Source organism: Canis lupus, chromosome 36 (assembly GCF_048164855.1).
Source record: "Canis lupus baileyi chromosome 36, mCanLup2.hap1, whole genome shotgun sequence".
Taxonomy (NCBI): Eukaryota; Metazoa; Chordata; class Mammalia; order Carnivora; family Canidae; genus Canis; species Canis lupus.
Genome location: NC_132873.1, coordinates 24,226,744 through 24,253,228, shown reverse-complemented (window position 1 = coordinate 24,253,228; position 26,485 = coordinate 24,226,744). Strand labels below are relative to the sequence as shown.

Below are 26,485 nucleotides of genomic sequence, written 5' to 3'. Positions count from 1 at the left end.
GATTGAACTTATGTATATCAGAAAAAGTGCTGACAATTCCACCTCAAAAAAAAAAAAAAAAAAGTCATTGGGGCACCTGGGTGGCTCAGTCAGTTGAGCATCTGCCTTCTGCTCAGGTCATGATCTCAGGGTCCTTGGATGGAGCCCTGCGTTGGGCTCCCTGCTCAGCGGGGAGTCTGCTTCTCCCTCTCCTTCTGCCCCTCCCCCAGCTCATGCACACACGCACTCTCTCTCTCTCTGTCTCTCAAAATAAATAAATAAAATCTTCTTAAAAATTTCTTTTAAAGTCACCAACCAATTCCAGTTCAAAGGCAGAGCCACATCAAACATTAGTAGCTATTACCGTTGAAAAGAAACATATCCTCTTTAAGTGAAAGTCTAGATAGTTAAGCAAAAAGGTAATGAAAGTCTTATATGAGTAGAAAATGAAGAAAATCCTTGTGCCTACTACTCAGGTAATGAAGCTGTCTTGATATAAGCCAATAAGTGAGATATAAATTATGCCTACAATGATCCTAGAAGCAGGTAAGTGATCTCATCCATTAGCTATTTCCAGTTCCTTGTTGTTAAACATTGGAGAATTTCTGTTTGACATATGACAGTTTCCTGATGAGTTAATGCCATATGGATATTCTCAGGACTCTTCTAAAATAATAGTTCTAGTAACTCTTTGGCTAAAGCACCACCTACAGAATACCTTCTGTACAGATGCTTTAGTCGTAGATATTTTGAGGCCATAGAATATGAAAAAGGTACAGTCCCAGGTAGCATCAACCTAAGGTAGGCCTGGGGAAACAGGTAGTTCTTTGGACCAAGAATCCTTCACCCACTCAATACTCTCAAGCTGGCCTTTGGCCACTCAAGTTATCCCTCAAAAAGTAAAATTTCATCTGTCCTAGTTCTCATTCTCTTAAGCTTTTGCTCTCTCTGAGCTAAGATGCCAGCAGGTAGTAATATGTTTTCTTCTAGAAAAGCATGTTTTGGTTTAACAGAAAAATAATACCTTGACCTAGAGGAATCAGTTAATAGCAAGAATTTTATGTGACCAGCACACGAGTCAAGAAACACAATATTAGGGGCAGCCCGGGTGGCTCAGCGGTTTAGTACCACCTTCAGCCCAGGGCGTGATCCTGGAGACCCGGGATCGAGTCCCTTCTCAGGCTCCCTGCATGGAGCCTGCTCCTCCCTCTGCCTGTGTCTCTGCCTCTCTCTCTCTCTCTCTCTCTCTCTCTCTCTGTGTCTCTCATGAATAAATAAATAAAATTAAAAAAAAACACACAATATTACTAGGAATTCAGAAGTCCTTCTCATGCCTCCTTATCGTTAACCCCTTCTAAGAGTAACCACTATTCTGACTTCTAACACCAGAGATTGGTTTTGCTCATTTTTTTAGTTCTTTTTAAGTGGTATCATAAAGAATTTATTCTTTTGTATCTCGTTTCTTCTGTTCAACATTATATATGTAAGATTAGTTCATGTTCATATGTATAGTTGTAAATCACTCATTCCCGACTAGCTGTATAGTATGCCCCTGTAAATATACCATGATATATTTTACTGTTCTACTGTGGAACAGCATTGGGTAATTACCAATTTGGGGTTGTTACCAATAACCCTTCATGAACATTCTTTATGTGTCTTCTGGCAGTCAGATGTTCCATATTTTGTTGTTTGCATGTATTTGGTGTATGCATAGGTGTAGAACTGCTGGGACATGGGAATGCATAACTTTAGCTTTAACAGATATTGCCTTTGTGATTTTTCTAAAGTGATTTTTTTTAAAGTGATTTTATTATTCTGCTTCCACTTAGAATTGTGAAAGCTGCAAGAGCATATTGCTTCTACGCTAACAGTAAGAAAAAAGATAGCCTACAAAATCATAACTTTTCCTGAGCTCAGAGAGCTGAATTACAAGGAGGTATAAGACCATCCAAAGAGAGATGGTACACATGAATTGTTTCCTCTATGGCAGAGCATGGGTGAAAGTTGTGACCTCCATAAAAAAGAAGATACCTACTCAAAATTTTAATGAATTCTTAAAGACCAACCCATCTTTTAGAATAGTTAGGAATCTTAAACACAAAGTTTGCAATCAGCTTGACACCTCTTTACTATGAGCTCTCTAATCATGACAGCTCCAGTGAGTGCTCATGAATAAGATTGGGCATAGGGGGGCAGACCCAGAAGAACTCCCTCCCCTCAGTGGATCATGTATGGAGAAGGAGATTGGCTCTTGCTCCAAGACAAGCATGTAACACTGCCTATTTCCTTGGATCCTTGATCCTTCTCTCACAAAACCCAAAAGCCTTAAGCCATTGGGACAGGGGCAGCAACCCTCCCATACCTAGGACCCAGGCAATACACCATTACTTCTGGTGAAGGAGCAGAAATGAAAACAGTCTCTTTGTAAGGATAGAGGAGAAACAAAAAATCCTCTGCTCCTGGGCAGGGCAGGAAAATCTTTTCAGGCCTGTGTCTTATAAAAAACAGAGTTCTGCTACTAGGCTAAGAAGGGCAGGATCTCTCTTCTACACAGAACTCACCATAGCTACAAGGCAGAGTTTTTCACAGGGTCAGGGAGCAGGAACGCTGAGAAAGCCCACCCCTTCAAAACTGGGTACACAGGGATTGCTTAACACCAAGGCTGAACCTGGGCAACAGAGAGCCCCCACAATAAGCCTAGTACCAAATAACAAGAATAGCAATGTGATGCTGGGAAAGAGGTGATAGCATGGAAAAGAACCATTCTGTGGAACAGGCATCCAAGGACATTGAAAGATAAGAGTAAAGTATGAACACTGAGCAAAATCTTTTGCACCTCAGGACAAGGTAGTGGGAGCCCATTCCACAGGAATGTGAAGCCTCTGATGGACTGAAGATAACCATGGTAACAAGAGAACTCAAACCCTCTCAGCTCTGATACACCCCCACACTAACACTGAGAAGAGGAGACTACCCATTTCCAGCTATGAATATTATTTACTCCAGTCTTTACTGTTTTTCCACAAAACACTCCATTTATTCATTCCAAAATCATGAGAGACATAAAAAAGCAAGGGAAAAAATCACTCTAACTTATTTTGAAGAGATAAAGCAATATAGTATAAGACTCAAAGATGGATGACCCAGATGGTAGAACCATCAGTCATGGACTATAAAACATCTAAGATTAACATGTGAAATGATTCAGTAAAAAATGTTAAAGAAAAAAAAGTATGAAGAAATGGAGAAATTCAGCAGAGAGATAAGAACATAAAAAGAGTTAAACGGAAATACTAGGAAAAAAAAACTATATCAGAGGTGAAGAATTCCTTTGACAGATTCACCTGCAGACTGAATACAATGGAAGAAAAAACAGTGAACTTGAAAACAGGCCATTAGAAATGATCCAAATAGAAACACAGAGGATAATAGTGAATGAAAAAATAGCAAAGTATCAAGAACTACTTAAACAATACAACATATGTGTAATTAGAGTCCCAGAAGATGAAGAAACAGCCAGCAAAATATCAGAATTTTCACCACACATCCAAGAAATCCAGGAAACTTCAAGCAGGATAAATGCCAAAGTTGGGGAAATACACCCACATATATGCTAGCCAAATGGCTGAAACTCATAAATAAAGAGAAAAATTTTAAGATAGCTGGTGGGGGGTGGGTGTGGGTGTGGGTGGGAGAAACATTATATTCAAAGGAACAAAGAATTACTGCAGATTTCTCATCAGAAATTACACAAACCAGAAGACCACGGAGTGACATTTTTAAGGTACTGAAACAAAAAAGTTGTCAATACAGCATTCTATAACCAGTGAAAATATCTTTCAAAATGAAGGCGAGAAGAGAAGGAGAAGGAGAAGGAGAAGGAGAAGGAGAAGGAGAAGAAGAAGAAGAAGAAGAAGAAGAAGAAGAAGAAGAAGAAGAAGAAAGGAAGGAAGGAAGGAAGGAAGAGAAAAGAAAAAAGAAAAGAAAAGAAAAGAAAAAGAAAAGAAAAGAAAAGAAAAGAAAAGAAAAGAAAAGAAAAGAAAAGAAAAGAAAGAAAGAGGCACCTGGATGACCCAGTGGTTGAGTGTCTGCCTTTGGCTCAGGTTGTGATCCCAGGATCCTGGGATCAAGTCCCATGTATTTGGCTCCCTGCAGGAAGCCTGCTTCTCCCTCTACCTCTCTGTGTGTCTCTCATGAATAAAATCTTTAAAATAATAATAAGAAGAAGAATGATGACAAAGAGATCTTACTCTCAGCAGCAGTATGAGAGTGATACTTTTTCCACATCCTTACAAACACTTGGCCATTTTGTGGGGCATGAAGTTGAGGCATAATGTGGTAGACAGAATAATGGCTCCCCAAGATGTCCATGTTCTAGTTCCCAGAACCTGTGAATATATTACCTTATATGGCAAAAGAAAATTTACAAATGTGACCTTAAAATGGGGGGGGTTATTGTGGATTATCTGTGTAGACCTAATCTAATCACATGAGTCATAAAAGTGGAGAGTTTTTCCCAGCTGTGGTTACAGACAGATGTGACAATGGAAGATGTGTCAGGGAGATGCAACATTGCTGGCTTTAAAAAAATGATCTTCCTTTTAAAAAAAGAGGAAGAGAGGAAAAAAGGAATTAGGGCACTCCCTAAATGCTAAAAAGGGAAACAGATTCTTACCTAGAGCTTCCAGAAAGTAATGCATGCTATCAACATCTTCATTCCAGTAGAGAGAGACTTGTGTTGGGACTTCGAACCTACCGAACTGTAAAGTAATAAATTTGTGTTGTTTTAAGCCACCAAATTTGGGGTAATTTGTTATAGGAGCGAACAGAAGGCACATATATATATTTGTGGTTCTCATTTTAATTTCCTTGATGGTTAATAGAGTTGAGCAGCTTTTCATGTTTATTGGATATCCTTTTTTATGAAGTGCCTGTTCAGATTTTTTGTTTATTTTTCTATGGGTTGCTTATATTTTTCTTATTGGTTTTTAAGGTTTCTACATATATTCTGAAGAGTTATTTATATATTCTGCTTTTTCATATGAATGTATTGCATGCTGAAGCTTGCCTTTATACTCTCTTAATAGTGTCTTTTAATGAAGAAAAAGTTTAATGTTTTTTATCTTCCTTTACTCCAGCATCATAGTTTTCATTACTTTAGCTTTTATAACAGATTTTGATATCTGAAAGTATAAGACCTCAGTTTTTTCAAAATTGCCTTTTATATTCTTTGCCCTTTGCATTTCCACATAAAATTTTAAATCAGCTTTTCAATTTACACACATATACAAAGCCCTATAGGGATTTTGATGAGTTGGAGAGAGTTATCTTTATAGTATTGAGTCATTTAATTAGTGGAGAAAAAATATGTTTTTCTGTTTATTGAAGCAGAGTTAGTTTTTCTCCATAATGTATTATAGCTTTACAGCATGGACACATAATATTTTTTGTTATTGAAAATTATGACTTTTTTATAAATGGTATCTTTTTGAAGTTTCACTTTCTATTTGTTGTTAGTGACATATAGAAAAAAAACTGATTTTTAAAATATTAGCCTTGTTTATGGTAAGAGCAAAGGTATTTAATTGGTAGCCTCTCATTTTTCTCTATACTGTTTTGTAGTTGTTATGGAAATAACATTTTATATAATATTTTAGATCTTAATAGAAACAAAAGTATCTCTTGTAAATGCTAGATTTCAAAATTATTTTTGTTAGTGACATATAGAAATATAACTGCTCTTTGTATGCTGACCTTATACTCTTACCAATCCATCTCAAATTTTGTATATGGTATGAGGTACAAGAAAAAATACATTTTTCCCTATATGCATATCAATTAACCTACCACCTACCTTAATGTCTACAACATAATTACACCTGCAAAGTGTCTCTTGTCACGTCTTGTTACTCACAGGGTCCAGAAAATAGGCCCATCATTAGAGGGCCATTTGTCTGCTGCTTTTATTTATTTATTTTTCTTTTATTTTTCTTTTTATTTCTTCTTTTTGCTCCTATCCAAAATTTTTTGCAATTTCTTCAAGTGAAATGAAACATGTCTGGGGTTGGGATTAAAAAAAAAGAATCTTACAGGAACCACATATTTCCAACAGAGCACATCCATTCATTGGTTTTCAGCATTTTTGCTAGTTGGCAAAAAGATGAAGCTGGGTCCACTTTATAGAGTGCATACTTGCTACATTATATATTCTTAATAAATATGCAGTGATATTAACAATGAAACCACCAGGTGGTGCCACTGTAGGTAATAGTCTGTTTTTTCATACCAAGAGTAAAGAATGTTTTCTTTCTAAGTACTATCTGGAAAAATCTCTCTCTCTCTCTTTTTTTTTTTTTTTAATGTTTTATTTATTTATTTGAGAGAGAGAGGCAGAGACACAGGCAGAGGGAGAAGCAGGCTCCATGCAGGGAGCCCGACATTGGACTTGATCCTGGGTCTCCAGGATCACACCCCAGGCTGCAGGCGGCACTAAACTGCTGCGCCACCAGGGCTGCCCTGGAAAAATCTCTTGAGGTTGCATACCAATAATAATGTACTCCTTCATCTCACTCCTGACATTGCAGGTCCCCAAAGTCACCAAATATGTAACTCAGTATGGGCTCAAAGTTATCAGAGAAAGCACTGGAGTTGAATTAATTGGGGAGTCAAGGAAGTGTTCTTTCTAAATTCAGCCTGTGAGTCTTTTTAGCATTTTTCAACATCGAATTGTTACTGCCGTGTGTTCTGCAAATTAAAGCCTTTTAAACAGAGAAAAGATACCATACAAGTTGAGAAGAAATACCGAATAATTTTAATAAAGGCCAGAAGCCCAGATTTGATGTCAGGTGGTTTTAGAAGGTTTTACCTTCTAAGGTTACACTGGTTCAGTGATAAAATGTGAATGATATCTACAAAGTCTTTGATTATAAAAGAATCTTCATATAAGTCTGGGACCTAATCACCACTAAGTGGACATCTAAGACAAAAAGGCAGCAGGTCTCCCAGATTTTATACTATGTAAAATGTATTCAGTCCCCTGTCCATTACCCGCATATCTATCAACAAAAGTACTCAACTGAGAGCTAATTCAGTTGAAGTTCTGCACTGCAAAACACTTGACTGCATTAAGTGACAGACATATTGAAATGGTGACAAGTAGTCAACCCCGTAAAATATTCAGGGACATGGGTATTACATTTGCTCAATTCTACTTGCTGAACATATATAGTTCTTTGTGTATTACCATGAAAAACAATAATACTGGCCTCATGTTTCCATGGCGACCTCTGAGAGCAATTTTTAAGTTTAAGAGTTACCTCTTTTAATCAATGATAATTTTCATCTAGATGATATTCCCAGGTTACCCTGACTTATATTATCATGTTAATTTACTTTCTGCCTCAGTGTAAGGTGAAATTTATTTGCCTAGGGCAAGAGAGGTTTTATTTAGGGGGTAGGTAAGTTGGAGAGGGATGTAGAAGCTGAGGGACATGGTAATCATATGGTAATACGATTAAAAATTGCAGAAAAAGAGAACAAAGAACATAATAGATTTGAATACAAAAATTACTTTTTTTAATAATTAAGAAAGTTGTACAATGAAAAATGTATTTTGCTTCAGAAAGGTATGTTGGTTACCTCAAAGCTGCGCAAACCAATGTAATGTTCCTTTGTGTACCATTTTTATGTTAAATTACAGTATAAATTTCCCACTCGATGTATCAACACATTTTAGTGATTCTAGCTCAATCAATATAATATACAGCTTTAAAGAAAATTTCTGATGATTCAATTAAAGCTAATATTGGTGGGATTCTGAAACATTGGCTAACTACCACAGACTACTTCTAGATAATGAACATTAAAAGAATTAGCAGAGAGTCAAGTGAGTGGGTAAAGAAAGCTGTTATTATTTTAAGCAAAATTAAAACAGATGGGAGAGACTGACACACATGTATTCAGATACGTGCCTGCCTTGCATTTAATCTTTTATGAATGGCTGATTCCAGATGGTGGTGGGATTCAGGAGCAGAACTTGAGATACAATATCCATTTTCTTATTCCAATGTATATATGACTTATATCTTTTCTATCTAGTGGGTAATGCAAATACCATCAAAAGGAAAGAAAGCAGGTTCTCATTTTTTTGAAAATGAGGCGTTGGTCAGTTTATCAAACCAACTCCAAACATTGATCCACATTCTCCATCGTTCGACTTATTTCAGATTTGGTCTCCTATTCCAAATCACACACATGTTGGGGCGCTGAAACGAGCAAACTAGAGACAAATGCAGGAAGCACACAGTGCTGGCAAGTGTCAGTGAATCTCTCATTACCATCGAACCCAGAAGGGGATGTGCCCTCCTCTGAACTCCCACAGCAAGTCTCTTGTACCTCTTCTGGAATGTCATATTTTATTTTAGACAATAAGAATAACAGAAACACGGGATTCTAACAGAGCAATTGTAAAACTTTATCACATTTACTTACATGCTGATTCCCATTACTGGACAGTAAACTCCCAGGTACAGCAGCTTCTTCATCTTTTAGACTTGGCATACAGCCAGATAGGGGGAAGGGAGTAAGATATAGGAGTTGAAGATACAATAATAGTTGCTACTTATACCCATCATATGCCAGGCACTGTGCTAGGCACTTTACTTCCATTATTCCATTTCATCTTCAGAGCAACCTAGTTTCTATTTGACAAATGAGGCAAGATATGGAGACTCATGGAAATGAAGTAAAATGCATAAAGCCCTTACATCTAGGTAATGGCAGAGCTGAGGCCTGTGTGATGCAGAAGTCCTTGAACTTTCAACTATGCCAATGGCCGCTCCTCTGGCCCAGCTCCCATAGACTCAGGCTACGAGTTGTAGAGTGAGAGGCCTAAGGAAACGATCAGAGGCACTGTTGGAAGTTGTTGAGTGCAGACTCTACACATTGGGCACAGCACTGGCAGCCTCACATGGACACTAGTGGACAGCAATGGGCGCAGTGCCTTTAGTGGACATCTGTGTCCAAAATGCTTTTTGGATGCTAATGGCAGGTACCACCATGGCTAGCATGAATAAGAGGGAGGGAAAACAGTGGGTGTCCTGTAGAAGCCAAGAGAAGTGCATAGAGCTCATGGGAAACATGTCAAAGGCTTTTCAGAATGAATTGGAGCCAAAGCTTGGATAGAATGGGAGGAGATAGGGCCAGAGAAGTGATTTGGGGATGGTTATTTTAATTCTATTATTACCATATGGGGAGCTAGGAAATGTGACATTTTAAGCCAATATTTACATTGTATATATTTTACTTCCCATATTCTCCTACCCCCACAGATCACAATCTCCTTAAAAATAATATTCATGCCTAATACATATTTATGTCAGCCATGGTTCTTAGCACGTTGCCCTGTAATTTATTCTGTATCTCCAGAAAGCAACCATCCTAAAGATAGATAATGTAAGAGAAGTCACACCTTGTAAGTCGTCCCAGTGGACCACCAGATGGGTTTTCCTGGAATCTAGGAAAAATAGCACCAGTGGTACAGGCTTTTAACTCCTGGACCCGTTACCAAGGGTATTCTGATTGACAAGGCTCTGGGTCTGAGGATAGAATACACGAGGTCACCAGAATTTGAGCTCATTGACTTCTACTCAATTCCTTGATTTTAACTTTATACTCAGGAAGAAGATTGCTGATCTTTATTCAGTTTGTAAAAATTGGATCTCCTATTTGGAAGGGAACATAGCTATAGCAAATGACATAAATCCCCTGGTTCTCTTGGCAGTTGGACTTTTCACATAAATTAATCAAGAATGTTCTTGCTTATCAGTCTCATGTGACTGATAAGGAGGACTAATAGCATTTATGAACTTGTAAAAGCTGATATATTGACCCTGATTTCCAACCTCACCAACTGTTAGTTAGTGCTGTTATAAAGCCTTACAAAGACCAGCACACAGGAAATACTAATTGAGTGTCATCTTTATTGTAATATTTCTTACACTTTAGAAAATATTTCTAAAGAGAGAATGATACCAAAACATGCTGCCTGTCTCAAATGATTGCTTTGGATTATTTCTCATACAATTTGTCTCACATCAATGTGAGGAATTTGAGATGCAAAGAAGATTGTTATTAACTAAAAAACCTTTATGGAATTAAAAAAAAATTTGTGTGTGAGATAAATCATGTGTTTCAAAAACTGCAAGTTTTTCCTAGGAAAAAAAAACTCTGTGAAGTTGTGACTATGCTAAATTGCCTTCCCAGTTACCAAGTGAATTTTATCGTTTAGTATTTAACAAAACTACTTCCCAAGTGCTGAATGGCACAGAATTTAAATCCAGTGATGTTACCACCTAGATTATAAGTATCTGCTCATACAAGAAAATAAATCTCAGTTATTGCTCAGCGATTTGGTTTTTCCAACTATCCCTTTCAGCTGTTACAAATGGCTGAGCCTCTTCTCTCCTTTGGAATCTTAGAAAGGCTCTTTGTTCTTTGTGACAATCGTAACCCTATGACCTGAAGGCACAGGTGTCTATGTCAGCTCTTATCCTGACCAACCAATGCTCAGGCTTCTACATTTCCTGTTACTGAATGAGGATCAAGAGGAGGAGTGATTATTACAGGGACCTGATCTAGATTTCACAAATGACAAGTCTTTGGCAGCTGCTAAGGATAAGGCATCTTTGGAGAACAATCTTGCTTGGGAAGTCACTTCTCCCCCTGCCCCTCCCTACCCCCTAGGCCGCAAGAGGTCATCCCTGGCAGCTGTTCTTAAAAGGAGAGTGGGGCCAGGCTGACAGCAGCTGTTACAAAGATACTGAACAGAGAATCCAGGAGGAAGGCTGGGTCCAAGTAAGAGTGCTTTTCTGAAAATATGTGCTAAAGTCCAGGGGTCCGTGCTGCAGTGGGACGTACTTGACAGCTGTAGCTTGGGTCATTTTATTTCTCACTAGGTGGGTAATGCTATAAGGTAGCTCTGCTCTCCTGACAAAAGAAGGAAAGGCCACTGTAGTGGAGAGGGCAGTTGTAAACGATATTGTATCTTTATTTTGATGTCCACATGTTCATTGTAGTATATAACAAGGCAACTGATTTTTGTTATATTTATTTTGTATCCTGTGACCTTGCTACACTATGAGCTCTAGGACTTTTTTTTCTCTTGATTGCTTGGATTTCCTATGTAGACAATCATGTTGTCCACAAATTTACTTTTTCCTTTCTGATCTTTATGCCTTTTTTTTTTTTTAAGATTTTATTTATTTATTCATGAGAGAGAGAGAGAGAGAGAGGCAGAGACACAGGCAGAGGGAGAAGCAGACTCCATGCAGGGAGCCCGATGTGGGTCTCGATCCTGGGACTCCAGGATCACGCCCTGAGCTGAAGGCAGGCACTAAACCGCTTAGCCACCCAGGGATCCCTCTTTATGCCTTTTATTTCCTTTTCTTGCTTTTTTTTTTTTTTTGCTCTGGCTAGCACCTTCAGCACAATGTTGATTAAGAGTGGTGAAAACAGACATCCTTGCCTTGTTCCCAGCTTTAGGGGAAAGCATTCAGTTTTTTACCATTAAATACAACGTTAGTTGTTCTTTTTTGTTGTTGTTTTTGTTGTTGTTGTTGTTAGTTGTTCTTTATGGAGTTGTTAGAAGCTTTTTATCAAAATTGAGAAACCTCCCCTCTATTCCTATTTTTCTGAGAGTTGTTTAAAAGAATCTATTCAAGATGTTGAATCTTTGAAAGGTGTTGAACTTTGTTATAATTTTCTGCATTGACATAATCATGGGATTTTTCTTCTTTAGCCTATTAAAATGGTGAATTGGTGTCAGGGTATTAGCTTCATAAATGAATTGGAAGGTACTCCCTTCTCTTCCATTTTTTCAAAAAACATTTTGCAGAATTGGTATTAATTCTTTAAGTATTTAGTAGAAGTCTCCAGTGAAATCATCTGAACCTGGATATTTCTTTTGGGAGAGTTTTAAAATTCAATTTTCTAAGTAGTTATAGGGCTATTCAAATGATCCACTTTATACTGGTTAAGTTGTGGTAATTTATGTTTTATGACTAATTGACCCATATCACCTAAGTTGTTAAATATATGTGTAGAGAGCTAGTCACAATATCCCTTTATTATCCTCTGATGTCTGAAAGGTCTCTAGTATTATCCTGTTTCATTCCTGATTTGGGAATGTGTCTTTCTTTCTTTCTTTCTCTCTCTCTCTCTCTCTTTGGGTCAGTCTCAGTAGAGGGTTTTTTTCAATTTATTAATCTTTTCAAAGAATCAGATTTTTAAAAATTTATTTCTCCATTTTTTTAATGTTTCAATTTTATTTACTTCTGCTCATCTCTATTATTTCCTGTTTCTGTTTATTGGGGCTTTATTTTTCTCTTCTTTTTCTAAATTGTGGTGGAGACTTAGATTATTGACTTGAAACTTTTCCTCTTTTCTACTGTAAGCATTTAGAATTATAAATTTTCTTCTCTGGTAATTTACCTGTGTCCTCAAATTTTGATTTGCTGGATTTTTTCTTTTCATTCAATTCAGTGTATTTGGAGGGAGGGTCGGATTCTCTTGAGATGATTTTCTTTGACCCATGATTATTTAGAAGGCTGTTATTTGATTACCAAGCATTGGAAATTTTTCCTAGCATGTTTCTGTCACTGATTTCTAGTTTTATTCCATTGTGGTAGCAGAACACAGTTTATATGATTTCAATTCTTCTACATTTGTTGAGGTTTGTTTAATGGTTCAGGATATCCTGGTGAATGTTCCGTGGACACCCAAAAAATACACATTCTGTTTTTGTTGGGTGGAGTGTTGTATAAATGTCAATTAGATCCTCTTGGTTGAGAGTATTCTTGAGCTTTTCTATGTGCTTGATGATTTTTCTGTCTAGTTGTTCTATCGATTATTGAGAGAGAAGTGCTAAAGTCTCCAACTGTAATTGTGGATTTCTCTTTTCAGTTAATTGATTTTGGTTTCACATATATTACAGCTCTGTTGTTTGGTGCATACACATTTAGGACACTCTCCTTCAATGGGTTCCAATCTTTACTGGGCTGCCTTCCTAGTATCTTCTCCTTGGGCTCCAGCCAAATTAGACTACCTTCCTGCCCTACCCAGGACAACGCAATGGGTTTTTAACTGATTGGGAAGGAAGGAATGAAGGAATGAAGGAATGAAGGAAGGAAGGAAGGAAGGAAGGAAGGAAAGAAGGAGGGAAGAAAGACCAGATTAAATTTTTCAGGCTTTTAAATCATATTCTCTTTAATAAATCTTCTTTTCTCCTATATCATTGAGTCCTTAGAAGCTCCCATCCCAAAAGCAACAATTCCCCTTCTTTGAGGCCCCTCGTGCTCACTATCCATCTGGAAGAAATTACAGGAAATGTGTATGTGTGGGTGTGTGTATAGTTTTAATTTGGTGGATGTCTTTATATCAGTTTGACACATTTGTATAGGTTTTCAGATCTTGAGGAAGAAAAAACTGGAGGGGATATTACAATAAAACAAATTGGTGCTGGGAAGTAATCAAATCTAAAGGAAAGAACAAACCACAGAAAAGTAAATTTTCATTTCTTCTCTCGTCTGTGTCTTTTCTATAAAATACCTTCCTAACTAACAGGACAGTCACTATAATAGTTATAAACTAGCACTTAAGTTGTATCACTAAGTCAGGCTTCATCATTCATAAGTGTATTTCATTTGTTCAACAATTTGAGGTCCCTGATAAGTGCTTGGCATTACTAGAACCTCTGTCTTATAAAGTTAGTATTTAAACCCACATACATTTAAAGGATAATAGTTTATTCTTCCTTAGAGCTTGGCATTAATCTTTCCTAAAACAATAATTCTAAGTGTGTAACTCTGTACTAGACCAGAGAGTCACACACTAACTTTATTCTCCTTTTCCCAATACCCATCTAATTTCCTTTATGAGGCTACTTCTTTTCCTGCCTCCTCAGATAAAATCTCCAGCTAATAATAAAAAGTTCTCTGGACACTTTAGTTATAGGCATAACTTCCTATCAGTAAGTAGTAACCTACTCCAGCATAGTAATCACAAACTCTGAATGATGTTTAATGTTGAAGCTTCCCTATGCCTCTCACAAAGCCTGCGGTGGGGAAGGAAGGAGACAAGGCTGACTTCTCTGTCCTGAGCCTAGGGCTTCTCCTCTTCCTTTCTCCTCATTGTCTGCCTCTGCCTCCTCCAGGACTGGGAGAGACAGGGGGAAAGGAAGATGCAGGAGGAGACACAATGGTCTGGCACCCTTCTGGCAGTGACATTCTCCATCTGGGATGCTTATGTAGGCTCTGAGCAACCTCCCAGCACTGGAACCTCTCACAGTTTTCTCTCCCAATGTGAACACATCTGTCTGTTGGTAGCTCGCATTCCCTTCCCCCTGCCCCCCACCTCGCCAAGTACCCCTGGGTCCCCTCATTCTTGAATAGGATCCAGGAGAACTCCAGGCCACCTTTGGCCCTTGGCTCACCTGTGGACATTGGGAAATATACACTTTTGACCCATCTTTGGTGAGGATGGAGTAGCTCTCAAACCTATCTCTTTTTATTTAATTTCTGGCCAGGTCAGAGCTACACAGTCTTTAGATTTATCATATGCTAGTCCACCTGGCCCCTAAATTGTGTGGGACACATATCAAGTATCCAAGAAATCTTGAAGCTTCTGTCAATGGGCTTGGGGTCAGGAGAAATCATCCTTATCCCCTGCTATGGTGGGAGGGGAGCAATAGTAGGATATATAGCAGAGCCGTCTCCAAAGAGATCTGCCCTCGGATTTCCAACTTCTTAAATGGGTAAGGGGGTCACGGGTTGAAATACTGATATTCCACTGTAAAATTTAGAAGCAATGGCCCCACTGTCCTGGGCCGTCAACAAAAGGTGAAACTGAAATTGTTTATTCTAATATACTCCACTGAATGATTCCTTCATCAGTCACCAAATTCACTCATAGTAAAGACAAAAAATTTTTTCCTGCTATATTACAAAGAAGTAAATGAAACACTTCGTCCTAAAATATTGTCTATTCCACTCTTCTGAACATAGACTCATGACACATGCTGATTCGAATTCTGTGGTTTATATTTATATTCCCAGCCTAGCTGGCTACCAGTGGCATCAAAAGATCTGTGCCCATCCCTCTATTCCCTTCCTTAATGAGAGTTTCCTGTAAGATTTTATGTTTCTGTTCAACTAAATTAGAAGAAAAAAACAAGACCAGCATTGTTAAGATTTCCTCTGCCCATTGGAAGTCGGCCTGCTTGGGGGTCATATACACTTTCAGGTCCATCTCTAAGAAGCACCTCTGGGGAAGGGAAAAAAACAAGTGATCACAGACTTGTTTGGGACTGGGGTACAAGTTTGCTGGTTTTTCATCTTTTCATATTCAGATAACTGCTTAGAAACCCTACTCTTTATAACTCTTCTTCTGAACCCGACTTTCTTAGTCTTGAGAAGCTAAATTAGACCTTGCCGATATAAGTACATCTTCTACGGAGCCACGTTTCCTAAGGTCCTATGATAAACACAAGAAACAACTCAAAACATTGAGTAGTTTATTTGAAAGCAGCATAATCTTAGTGTTCAGTTGCCCAGATATAGTTATCTCCAGAGAATCCCAGAAACTCCTAGGACAGACGTGCAGGGGCATCTGTCCCCGTCATGTACTCTCACAGTTGAAGTTCAAGTTAGCTCAGAACAGAGAAAGGAGGAGAAGGTCCCAGAGAAGCAGCCAAATTCCAAGTAATTTGGCATGGTATAATCTCGGACTGAACTTAATCACTGGCCTAGAGTTTTCAAACAATCTTTCTAAATTTCTGCAGGCAATTTACGTAATTACATTGGCGCATACATTTTTTCCATTTCAATAACCAAGCCACAAAGATCTTTATGTTCACAGACAAATCTTTAATATTGTAAAAGAAAAAGAGCACGCCAATATAAGCTCACGAATTCCAAATAGGGGCATGATTCTGTAATTTTTCCCTTCAGAGCCAGTAAGAATGCATTCCAGATAGAGGAAAAAGAGAGGCATAGGGCTCTCCTTTGCCAACTCCCTTCCTCCACTTAGACATGAGACGCTTTACTAGTCAAGTCTCTGCCATTCTGCTTTGATATTTTGCCCAACTGAATATGACTTATCACAGCTCTCAGCATATATTTGTGGGGAGATTTGTGCTTGCACCCATACTACATACATTTTTTTTTATCACAACCAGCTGAGAACACAGGCCTGAGTAGGCAGACTTAGAAGAATACTGAACCTTGGCCATTCCATCAGGGCTAAGGGGTTCATACTGCTTTCTGGAAGTTGTTTGCTAGTGGAATGAATTCAATATAACTTTATATAAGGGAAATAGAGTGAAAACAACTAAAATAATTTCTGTTCCTTTTTGATTATAGCAAAATAGACTGAACACAAAGCATGGTTTATAAATTCTAAGCTTACGATCACAGACAGCAGCCAGAAACCATGAATGCCAAGTAAACCCGTACCAAGTTAAATGTCAGAGTCAAATAAAATCTGCATCAAAATTAATGATACGTATTTAATGACATGCATAATCACAGTAATTGCTCAACTAGATGGGAACAGAGGCAAAAGACAAATTTCACCAGCCTTACAAATCAGCTGGCTCTGAAGGCCACCCATCAGCTTCAATGTCATACCAACTCTCAAAGGACAAAGGCCCTCGTCTCTCAGGGAAGGCTCAGGGGCTGAGCCCTACTCTATTCCTTCCATAGGCCAGAAACACAGCCTACGGAGTGTGACATAAAGAAATGACTCCATCCATAATTCCTGCTTGGAGGTTCCAGTAAGCCCTTCAGACCTATTAGAAACCTGTCTTTCTCTGGTATAATTCCAGCAGAGTCAGGACCAGTCTGTTAAAAGGATGACCCCCTAGGAGGACAGGGTATTTGTGTGGTGAGATAAAGGAGCAAACTGGCATGGGCAGTGCTGAATCTGAGAAATGCACCTTCTGGTGCACACTGGCTAATTGGTTTGATTTCCTAATATGTAGCACGCCAAGAATGGGAGTTGTAAGGAATATGAGGGCATTGTGGTACAAGAGAGAGAAAGGGAGTATAAATTAGAAAAGATGTCTCTCAAAACCCCCACTTCTTATATGAAGAACAAGCTTTATTCTCATCACAAGGAAAAAAATCTTTCTTTTCTTTTTTTTCTTTTTTTTTCTTAAAATTTTATTTATTTATTTGAGCTGGGAAGGGGCAGAGGAAGAGGGGGAAGCAGAATCCCAAGCAGACTCTACAATGAGTGTGGAGCCTGACGTGTGGCTCAATCTCTAACCCAGATTCATGACTTGAGCCAGAATCAAGAGCTGGATGCTTAACCAACTGAGCCACCCAGACACCCCTCTTTTTCTTCTTTTGTGTGTGTGTCCACATAAGGTAATGGATGGTCACTAAACTTATTGTGGCAAACATTAAATAATATATGTAGGTCAAGTCATTATGCTGTACACCTTTTTTTCAAAGTTTTTTTTTAAAGAGGTTTATTTATTTGAGAGAGAGAGAGAGAGTGTGAGGGGAGGGACAAAGGGAGAGGTAGAGAGAGAATCTCCGGTAGACCCACTGAGAGCAGAGCTCAATGCAGGGCTCCATCTCAAGACCCGAGATCATGATCTGAGCAGAAGCCAAGAGTTGGAAGCTCAACTGACTGAGCCATCCAGGCACCCCCATTATGCTGTACACCTTAACCTTTTATGTTGTATGTCAAGTATATCTCACTATAATTGAAAGAAAATAAATAATTAGGTGGCATTTCTGGCATGTGACAAACACGCAGGAAATGCCATTCATTAGTGGTGGCCTCAGCCACTCCCAAATCCATTCACAGCTCTGAGCCAGCAGTAAAACTAAGACGGCTGCAGTCGTCTGGCTCTATGATGCTAGTCCTTGGGGGGAGCCCAGGATTGTGTTTTGTTTTGAGTGAGACGGAGAAGGTACAAGAATGCTGATAGCTTATTTAGGATCTCTGCTTAGTTGAACCACACCCTAGAGGAATTTTAGGACACATTCCAAAATGGAAATATACAGAACTTTTGATCCAAACACAATAATCCAAGGTAATGAGGAGTATTTTCATCCTGTGTTATAAAACCACTCACGTCCTTTCCTGAAAGCAAATAATGATGACATTTCTACCAATTTATATTGATAATCTGGCTTTTTCAGGTGACACTGCAAATTAAGATCAATGGATACCTCCCCTACCTACTTCTGAACGTCTTAAAATTGCCAAGAATAATCATCTCTTCGTAAATCACACAGGGCAAGTTTTGATACAGTCAAAGGGATAATTTCATTATTACACAGAACTTGCAAAACTTCCCTGTGAACAGAAAAACTTTCCATTGGATAAAAGAAATAATGGCCCTAAAATGGCTTTCCTGAAAGGGGAAAATAATATGAAATATATTATTCACATAGAAAGAAAATATTGCACAATAATTATTCTCAGAGTTACTTATACTATGGGATTAAAGATAACTCCTCAAAGTACTTTAAAACAGCAAAGTTATTAAGACTATAATAACTTTGTAATTAAAGTTCGTATGTCCAATTACGACATGTGGTTTTCATAGAGAAAACCAATTAAAAACAGCTGTGTCTTAAGTACATTTTGGAATGTAGGCTCATAATGGGTAATAACAATAAGCCTTCACGCTGCCACCAATTGCTAAACACATACACATGCACACACAGGTTTGTGAGGAGCCTTTCTTTCTTTCTTTAAGGATTTTATTTATTTATTCATGAGACACACAGAGAGAGAGGCAGAGACACAGACAGAGGGAGAAGCAGGTTCCATGCAGGGAGCCCGACGTGGGACTCGATCCCAGGACTCTGGGATCACACCTTGAGCCGAAGGCAGACACTCAACTGCTAAGCCACCCAGGCATGCCGTGTGAGGAGCCTTTCTTATGTGGGTCCTAAACAGAGCCCTATTTGCAGATAGGTCTAGATCAGCTTCTATAGCAGTGCTGCTGTTAGAAGGCAGGAGTGATACTGTCCTATATCTTAACCAGTTCCTACCAAGCTTTTGCTCTATGCTGAACAGCCTTGGGTGGTGGTGGAGCTTTGCCCTGCAATGGGAGGCAGCATGGTGTGGGAAACATTTCTGGTTTTTTTAAGATCAGGAATTCCAATTCATGATCTTGCTTCATCCACTGACCAGAGCTATGTCTTTGGTACAGACCAGTTACTCCCCCTATGGTTTGGTTGGCTCATCTGTAAGATAAGGGATTGCCCCTTGTCGTTTGTGGTTCTCCATGAAAGTCCATCTTATAGAAGGCTATGAAATCACTGGCTTTCTACATCTTCCTATGGAACTGGGTAGTTTTAAAATATGTCTACAAATTCTTTGACATTCTTCTCTTGGAATGTGAAGTCTACTTTTCCTCTCTGGAGTGACCCTGTAGGACTTTCAAGATTCGATCATTAAGGGTGATATTGTCTTTCTCTCACTCTTTCTCATTCTGGCTCTCTCCCACTCTCTTCTGGAGCAGATACCTTTAGATCCCTGAGCCGCCAAGTAAGATACCTAACTACTCTGAAACCACCATGCTAGAGAAAACCACATAAAGAATTTCCACAGAAGTGATCTGAGCCTTACAACCCAGGTGATTGACATATAAGTAAGAAGACTTTGAGATTATGCCAGCCCCAGACATTGTCTATAATCTCATGGGATACCTTTAACTGGAACAGCCCAGCTCTTCCTGAATTCCTGATTCACAGAAACAGAGATACTAAATAATTAGTTGTTTTAAGCCACTAATTTTGGGGGTGATTTGTTATGCAGGCACAATAACTAGAAGAGAAACTCTGATGGAATCAAAACTAGAGGGGAAAAAAATGCTACTCCAAGGTCAAATAAGGAAATCTTTAGCATCCACAAGAACCTCAGGAAAAAAGACACAGAAGTCTTTGAGGATGATGAAGGTAAGTACAATTCACCAATAAATGCCACACATGGCAACACTAGAATAATCAACTCTTTATTTCCAATCACCTCTTCATTTTCAAATGTTTATGAACATTTTCCCCACATTCATATTAAGTGAAATATAGTAAAAATGACCCTAAGAGGGAGCACCTGGGTGGCTCAGTCGGTTGGGCAACCAACTCTTGGCTTCAGCTCAGGTCATGGTCTTGGCATTGTGGAATCAAGTCTTGTGTGGGGCTCTGTGCTCAGTGGGGAGTCTGCTTGAAGATTCTCTCCCTCTGCCCCTCCCCCTATCTCTGAAAAATACTCTCTCTCTGAAATAAATAAATCTTAGGAGAAAAAAAAAAAAAGAATAACCATAAGTGGAACCCCTTAAATCTAGCAGCAAGGTCAAAGGTAAAGGAAACTAACTGGGACATCGTTCAGGCATTTCTATGTAGGCACTGACACAACTGCCTGCTGCCTTTCTGTCTTGTGCCTTCTATAATAGACTGTGCAGTGGATAAAGTGCAAATGTTTTCCCAGGTACACCTCTCATTAACTCTGAAAAGTAGTTTTTAAAAGGACAAGGAGAAGAGGCGGAGTCTAGTTAGGAAGGTGGCACATACCATTGGTCCAAAGTTAAAGAGTTCGGGATACCCCATGTATCCTGGTGAAACTGACCCAAGGGTGATGCTTAGGAGATGACAAATGGTGGCCCGCAGGCAGGATTTAACCACAAATCCATGTTTTTTCTTCCTGATCCATTCAGTATTTTCAAAATAGGAAATTTCACATAAAAAGCCTAGATTTCTAGTTTCTCTTGAAACAATGGACTTCAATCCTACATATGAATTACCACCTGGTCTCCATCACTGGAGCTGACTGGCTGTTTCTCCCTTTAAACATAACACTTTCTATTTGCCACAATCCACGCTACTCCCTATTACTCTATACTTGGGCTCACTTCACTTGTTAACTTTACATTTCTGCCTCTGTGGTCATTTAGGTTCATGTCTGGTAACCTACATCAAAAGAAGAGTTTCTGACTCCAAATCCCCAGATGTTTTTTGGTAACCATAGGTTTGAAATTTTTGGTGGTTCTGAAATTCCAATAAATTCTGCTGTTGTGCCCTTGCCAATTTCTTCCCCTAAAGTACAAACATGGGATCGTGACAAACATATTCCTAACAGTTATGTAAATCCTCTTACAACACTGTTACTGAATATTAGGGTGATAAGTGACTTCGGAAAAATATACTGAGCTATTTTGATACACCCAAATTATCTTTGAAATACAAACTGTCCTTATGGCAGTCAAACATTCCTAGTCCAAGTTAAAATGGAAAAGAAGCAACTGCTAGTCAGCTGTGAGATTAGGATGGACAGAAACAGAACAAGATCTACATACTGTAAAAAAAAAAAAAAGAACAACTTAATTACCATAAAATATCTTTAAGACAATTTCTAGTAAGGACTTCATTAGGCAATGAGGACATTTGTGAGAAATGAAAACCAGCATTTGCAGGGTTGAATGTGTGTGTGTGTGTGTGTGTGTGTGTGTGTGTGTGTGTTAGAGAAAACAAAACAAGACAGAACTCACCAATTCCAGACATTGTCTGTGGCCATAGGCAGCAGCATAATGTATGCTGTTATAACCTTCCTTGTCCCGAATGGATGGATTTGCATCATTTTGAAGCAGGAACTCTAGACATCTGTAAGTATAAAAATGAGGTGTTATTTTAGAAAACATCTCTAGAGCAAAAGCAATAATCAATGTAAATATTTTCCTATTATGAATGTTCCACAAAGCACTTTGTGAATTTAAGTGTTTCTTTAAAAATCCTACAACGAGGGTTTATATACTGGAAATTTTATATGTGTGTTGTGTGTGTGTGCGTGTGTGTGTGTGTGTTTCCATCTTTATTTCAGCTTAAAACAGCCACTCTAGAATTCAGGAAAGGCTTTAGGAACAAGGAGTAGTTAAGTGTATTGAGAGAGGGAAAAATTTTCCATGACTATCACCTCCCCACTGAGTTGTTTTAATGTCATATAAATATTGCATATTAATCCATACACAGGTTCATGTCTGGACCATTCCTTTACAATAATCCATTTGTCTCTTTCTGCATTGATACCAAAATGTTTCAGGGTTGGGTTTTTTTATATATATATATATATATAGCTGACATATAATGTTTTATTAGTTTCAGGTGTACAACACAGTGATTTCACAATTCTATATATTTAAGTGTAGTCACCCTCTGTCACCATACAATGTTATTACAATGTTATTGACAGTATTCCCTATGCTGTACTTTTCATCTTCATGACTTATTTATCTTACAACTAGAAATCTGTACCTCTAATGCCCTTCATCTAGTTAGCTCATCCTTCCACCACGTCCCCTCCAGCAACCACCAGTTTGTTCTCTGTATTTGTGAATCTATGTCTGGTTATTTTGTTTGTTTGTTTTTTCATTTGTTTTGTTTTTTAGATGCCACACATAAGTGAAATCATGTAATATTTGTCTTTCTGACCTATTTTTTCCTTTTCACCTTAAAGTACAGAACCCGTGATTACTGAAATAATGAGTTTTAGAGCTCCATGCCCAAAAGATGAAGTCTCAAATTTAACAAAGAAGTGGTCAGGCCATTTGCAACAAGAGAAGGGGATTTAATCTTAGCCTTGCTATTGGAGACTCTACCATCAATGAAAAGGTTGGAAAATAAAAGCTAGAAAGAATAAGAAAACAACAACAAGAAACAACAACAAGGAAAAAAAAAACAAGATAATTTCAGTTTTATATCTGTGACAGTGGGACAAATATGTCCTTTACAAGGTCAAGCTGATTCAATTTCACATTCAAATCAAAATTCTCATATACTCAAATCATACTGAAATTAAAAATATGCAATAGAAGCATATACATTAAATTAGGCCTTCTAAGGGAAAATTTCTATAGTTTACTCAAACACTATTTTTGGTTTTGTTTTTACTTTTCTTTTTAAGTTTTTATTTTAATTCCAGTTAGGTAACATATGGTGTTTTATTAGTTCCAGGTATACAATATAGTGATTCAACACTTCATACATCATCCTATGACTCAAAAACTTTAAAAGTTTTTCACCTATCTTTTGGCATAAGGCAAAGGAGTAAATAAATCACACATAAACACAATTAAATCAGATATTTTAATTTCTAGAGCAGCTGATGAAAGACATAATTTTTTTAAAGCAAATATCTACCTCTCACATGATTTATCCATAAAATGTTCCATAATAAATCAAACTAATATTGGAGTTCTAATATCATGCTGTCTTTGGTAATTTGCCCCTTAAAAGGAAGTCTTTTTTTTTTTTTTTGGTAATTAAATGCCCATGGACAGGATCCTTAGTATGACTCATTTTAAACTGAATTCGGCTCTTGGAACAAAAATCATTCAATAGGAATAGCATTCTAGTGGACACACAATCCCTAGCTTCTGGAAGAATTACATTCTAAAAATCAGCTGGCAAATTTAATACGCAATTTGGAAAACACCTGGAGTTGCCCCCAAAGAGTTATTTACCCCAGGATATGGCTGTACTACCAACAGAAAAAACAACAGTACTGTAGAATTTGAATATTCTCCATATTTTTTCCATATTGTTTCCATAAATTCCGGTTTTAACTAAGAATGCTTATCTTTTCTCCTCCCAGGGTCATGGCTAGCAATTTTGGGACCTAAGCTATAAAATCAAGACATGCACATTAAGTCAGAAATATATTTGGATGAGGGGTATAGCCTCTGCATGAAAGAGCTCTCAGGCAAGGTGATTCCCAGCCTTCTGCTTGTCCTTCTCCCCTCCACCCCATCAGCAATAAGAGGGTTTTCCTGGCACAGGGCACACTTACATTTCACTGAGAAGGTGGCGTTTGCTGAGGTGCTTAAAATCCTATCTCTGAATATTGTTAAGTTTGAATATCTTTGAATATCCTTAACTTTCTTTGAATATCATTAAGTTTCCAATATCAGGGTAAAACCTTGGTCTGCTTTATGCATGGCTATGTGTCCTGTCTGCACCCTAGGAACAGCCAAAGTTATGTCCCACCACCCGTATCAGGGCCACATTCTCTAACTTCCCCCTCCCACCATGATCTGGACATGGGAGGATAGCCCATGTGGGCAGTGGGAAGAGCCTAGAGGGGACACAAGCCTTTAGGTCACAGAGAAATTGGTTCCTTCGACAGCTGGAGAAGAGAATAAGTAAGTTAAGAACTGTGTGCGTGCAGACTCAGAGCACTCCATCCACCAGGTCCCACAGAGCAGGACACAAAGTGTGGGCAGCACTCACTCATTTGTTCATTTATTTAACAAACAGTTCCTACACACCAGCGACCCGTTGGACTCTCCGCTGGGCAGAGCATGACCTTGGCGCCATGCCTTGTTGCACAGGAAGGACTCTCAAGGGACAAAGCATTAGAGCTTCCTGCGCTCAGCACCCCCTGGGTGATGGCAGTAACTCCAGCCCTTGTCACAGTCCTGGCTAAGTCTCTATCAGAAGCCAGAGAGAGGCAGGTGGGATGAGGTGGGGCAGGGGCAGCTGTCAGTGAGCTGATGTGTGTGTTGGGGAAGGAGGGGAGTGCACAGCCAGTGTACTTCACACTGAAATCTCAAAACATCTATTTCTAGAACCTCCTAAATAGTTATCTCCAGGTCATTAGAGGATAGCCTAAGGCCCCAAGAGGAGGCTTAAAATGTTGCCTGAGGCATATGATACATGGCAGAGTCAAAAATGACATCCAAGACACCTATTCCTGGAAACTGCTGACCCATCCCAGTGATGGTCTCATCAAAGGTTTCAATTTTAGGAAGAGTTCCTTGTGTGAAAATAGCATAATTGGAGGACATATTAAAAGAATCATTTCTTCTTCGTTAAAGGCAAGCCCATGTTACTTCCTCAAGATCCCAAATAAAGCCCCAAAATAGTAAGGCTGGCTACGTGGCAGCCCAGAAAAGCAGACAAGCATCAGTAACCACATCTTGGGCTTTAGACTGAGAAGAAACTTACAATGCGGCTTCCTTTTCCTTCAGCTCTCTGGCTCTTTCAAGTTCTTCTGAATTTTCATGGGCATTTCCTAAGATAGTCTTACTTCTCAGCATAAGGGAAAGGAAAAAAAAAATACAATTATTTACTTTAATGGCCAAGTTGTTAACGATTTTGATACAACTTATATCTCAATGACTTTTCCCCCAACCCAAAAGAAATAAGCACTACTAATTTTTTATTGGGGATATATGTGTTTCTCTTACAGGCCTTCCAGGAAATCTATTCTCTCCCAAGGAACCCAATTGAGAACATGACTTCCCTAGAACTTCCACCAGGTATTAGCGAGTGAGACATCAAGTTGTCCACCCTTCCATAAATACCCTAAACTCCCCAAGTAAATAGGAAGTGATGTAGTTGGAACTTTCCTGATTCCTACCACATTCCTTGCTGCCTCTTGACAGTTTAGCATCTCATTTATCCAGGAATGGGGTTCTAGTCACCCCTCAACTGCCAGAGCAATTCTTCATCACCTAGGATTCGTTTTTCAGCTCTTAACACATGAAGGATACTTGTTCCTCCATTCTTTCTAAGTGGACAGCATAGAGCCTACTATGGAATAGATGCTCAATAAATGTTTGTTGAATTAATAACCTGCCTGGCTATGAGGTCCTGACTGTGGTTACATCAGACTTGCCAATATTATATACATATAAAGAGAAATATAAACAATGTTTTCCAGGGACACCTGAGTGGCTCAGTGGTTGAGCATCTGCCTTCGGCTCAAGTCATGGTCCTGGGGTCCTAGGATCGAGTCCTGCATCGGGCTCCTTGCAGGGAGCCTGCTTCTCCCTCTGCCTATATCTCTGCCTCTCTCTCTGTGTCTCTCATGAGTAAATGAATAAACAGTGTTTTCCAGACTGGCAATATGGATCATAATCCATTAAAAAATTGTGAAATCAGTTTAGTGGGTTGCAGTATTTCATTGCTTTTTTAAAATAAAAAAAAAACAAAATAAGAGAGAAAATAACAGAATGCATCACACTTAGTAAAGGTAAATATGATTTTGTGAATTTTTTCTTCCTTTATATATATATACATATATATATATACACATAACACATATATATATATATATTTAAAACATACATATTGGAGTATGTACACTGGGTCATGATGTAAAATGTATTTCTTACTGTGGGTCACTGTAAAGTCTCTGAAAGTTAAGAGAAGAATTCAGCGTTGACCCAGAATCAATTCCATAGCACAGCGCCCCAAGTAAGTCAATAGTTCTCCAAACAGGGTCACCATAAAGCATTCCTATGAAGGAGGCCCTGGTCCTCGAGTCTTTGAGAACAATCTCATAAACTGTAGGCAGGCACCTCTCCTTCCTTTCCCACCTGAACTGTTCACTTACTTCTGCTTTCTATTCCTGGACACCTAGAATCCCAACATATCTGGGGCATCCAATTTCCTGTCCTCCAGCTCCTGAAAGAGCATTCGTGCCCAGG

The 26,485-nt window shown here is 38.6% G+C and overlaps 1 protein-coding gene and 1 long non-coding RNA gene across 18 annotated transcripts in view; one reads left to right on the top strand and one right to left on the bottom strand.

Annotated features, from left to right (window-relative positions):
• Window positions 1-26,485, bottom strand: part of ANKRD44 (ankyrin repeat domain 44) — a 361,909-nt gene that overhangs the window by 122,784 nt on the left and 212,640 nt on the right. For all 17 annotated transcript variants that reach the window (XR_012025054.1, XR_012025055.1, XR_012025051.1 and 14 more), the window contains exons 15-16: window positions 24,999-25,079; window positions 21,548-21,659 (exon numbers count right to left, since the gene is read on the bottom strand). Coding sequence is in view for 11 of the 17 variants with exons in the window: in XM_072813230.1 (XP_072669331.1) it covers window positions 21,548-21,659; window positions 24,999-25,079 (193 nt within the window). In the remaining 6 variants the exon portion in view is untranslated. The remainder of the gene's footprint in view (window positions 1-21,547; window positions 21,660-24,998; window positions 25,080-26,485) is intronic.
• LOC140625724 (uncharacterized) lies at window positions 10,537-25,917 on the top strand. The gene is made up of 3 exons (XR_012025057.1): window positions 10,537-10,836; window positions 19,822-19,961; window positions 25,717-25,917. It is a non-coding gene; the product is annotated as an uncharacterized lncRNA (long non-coding RNA).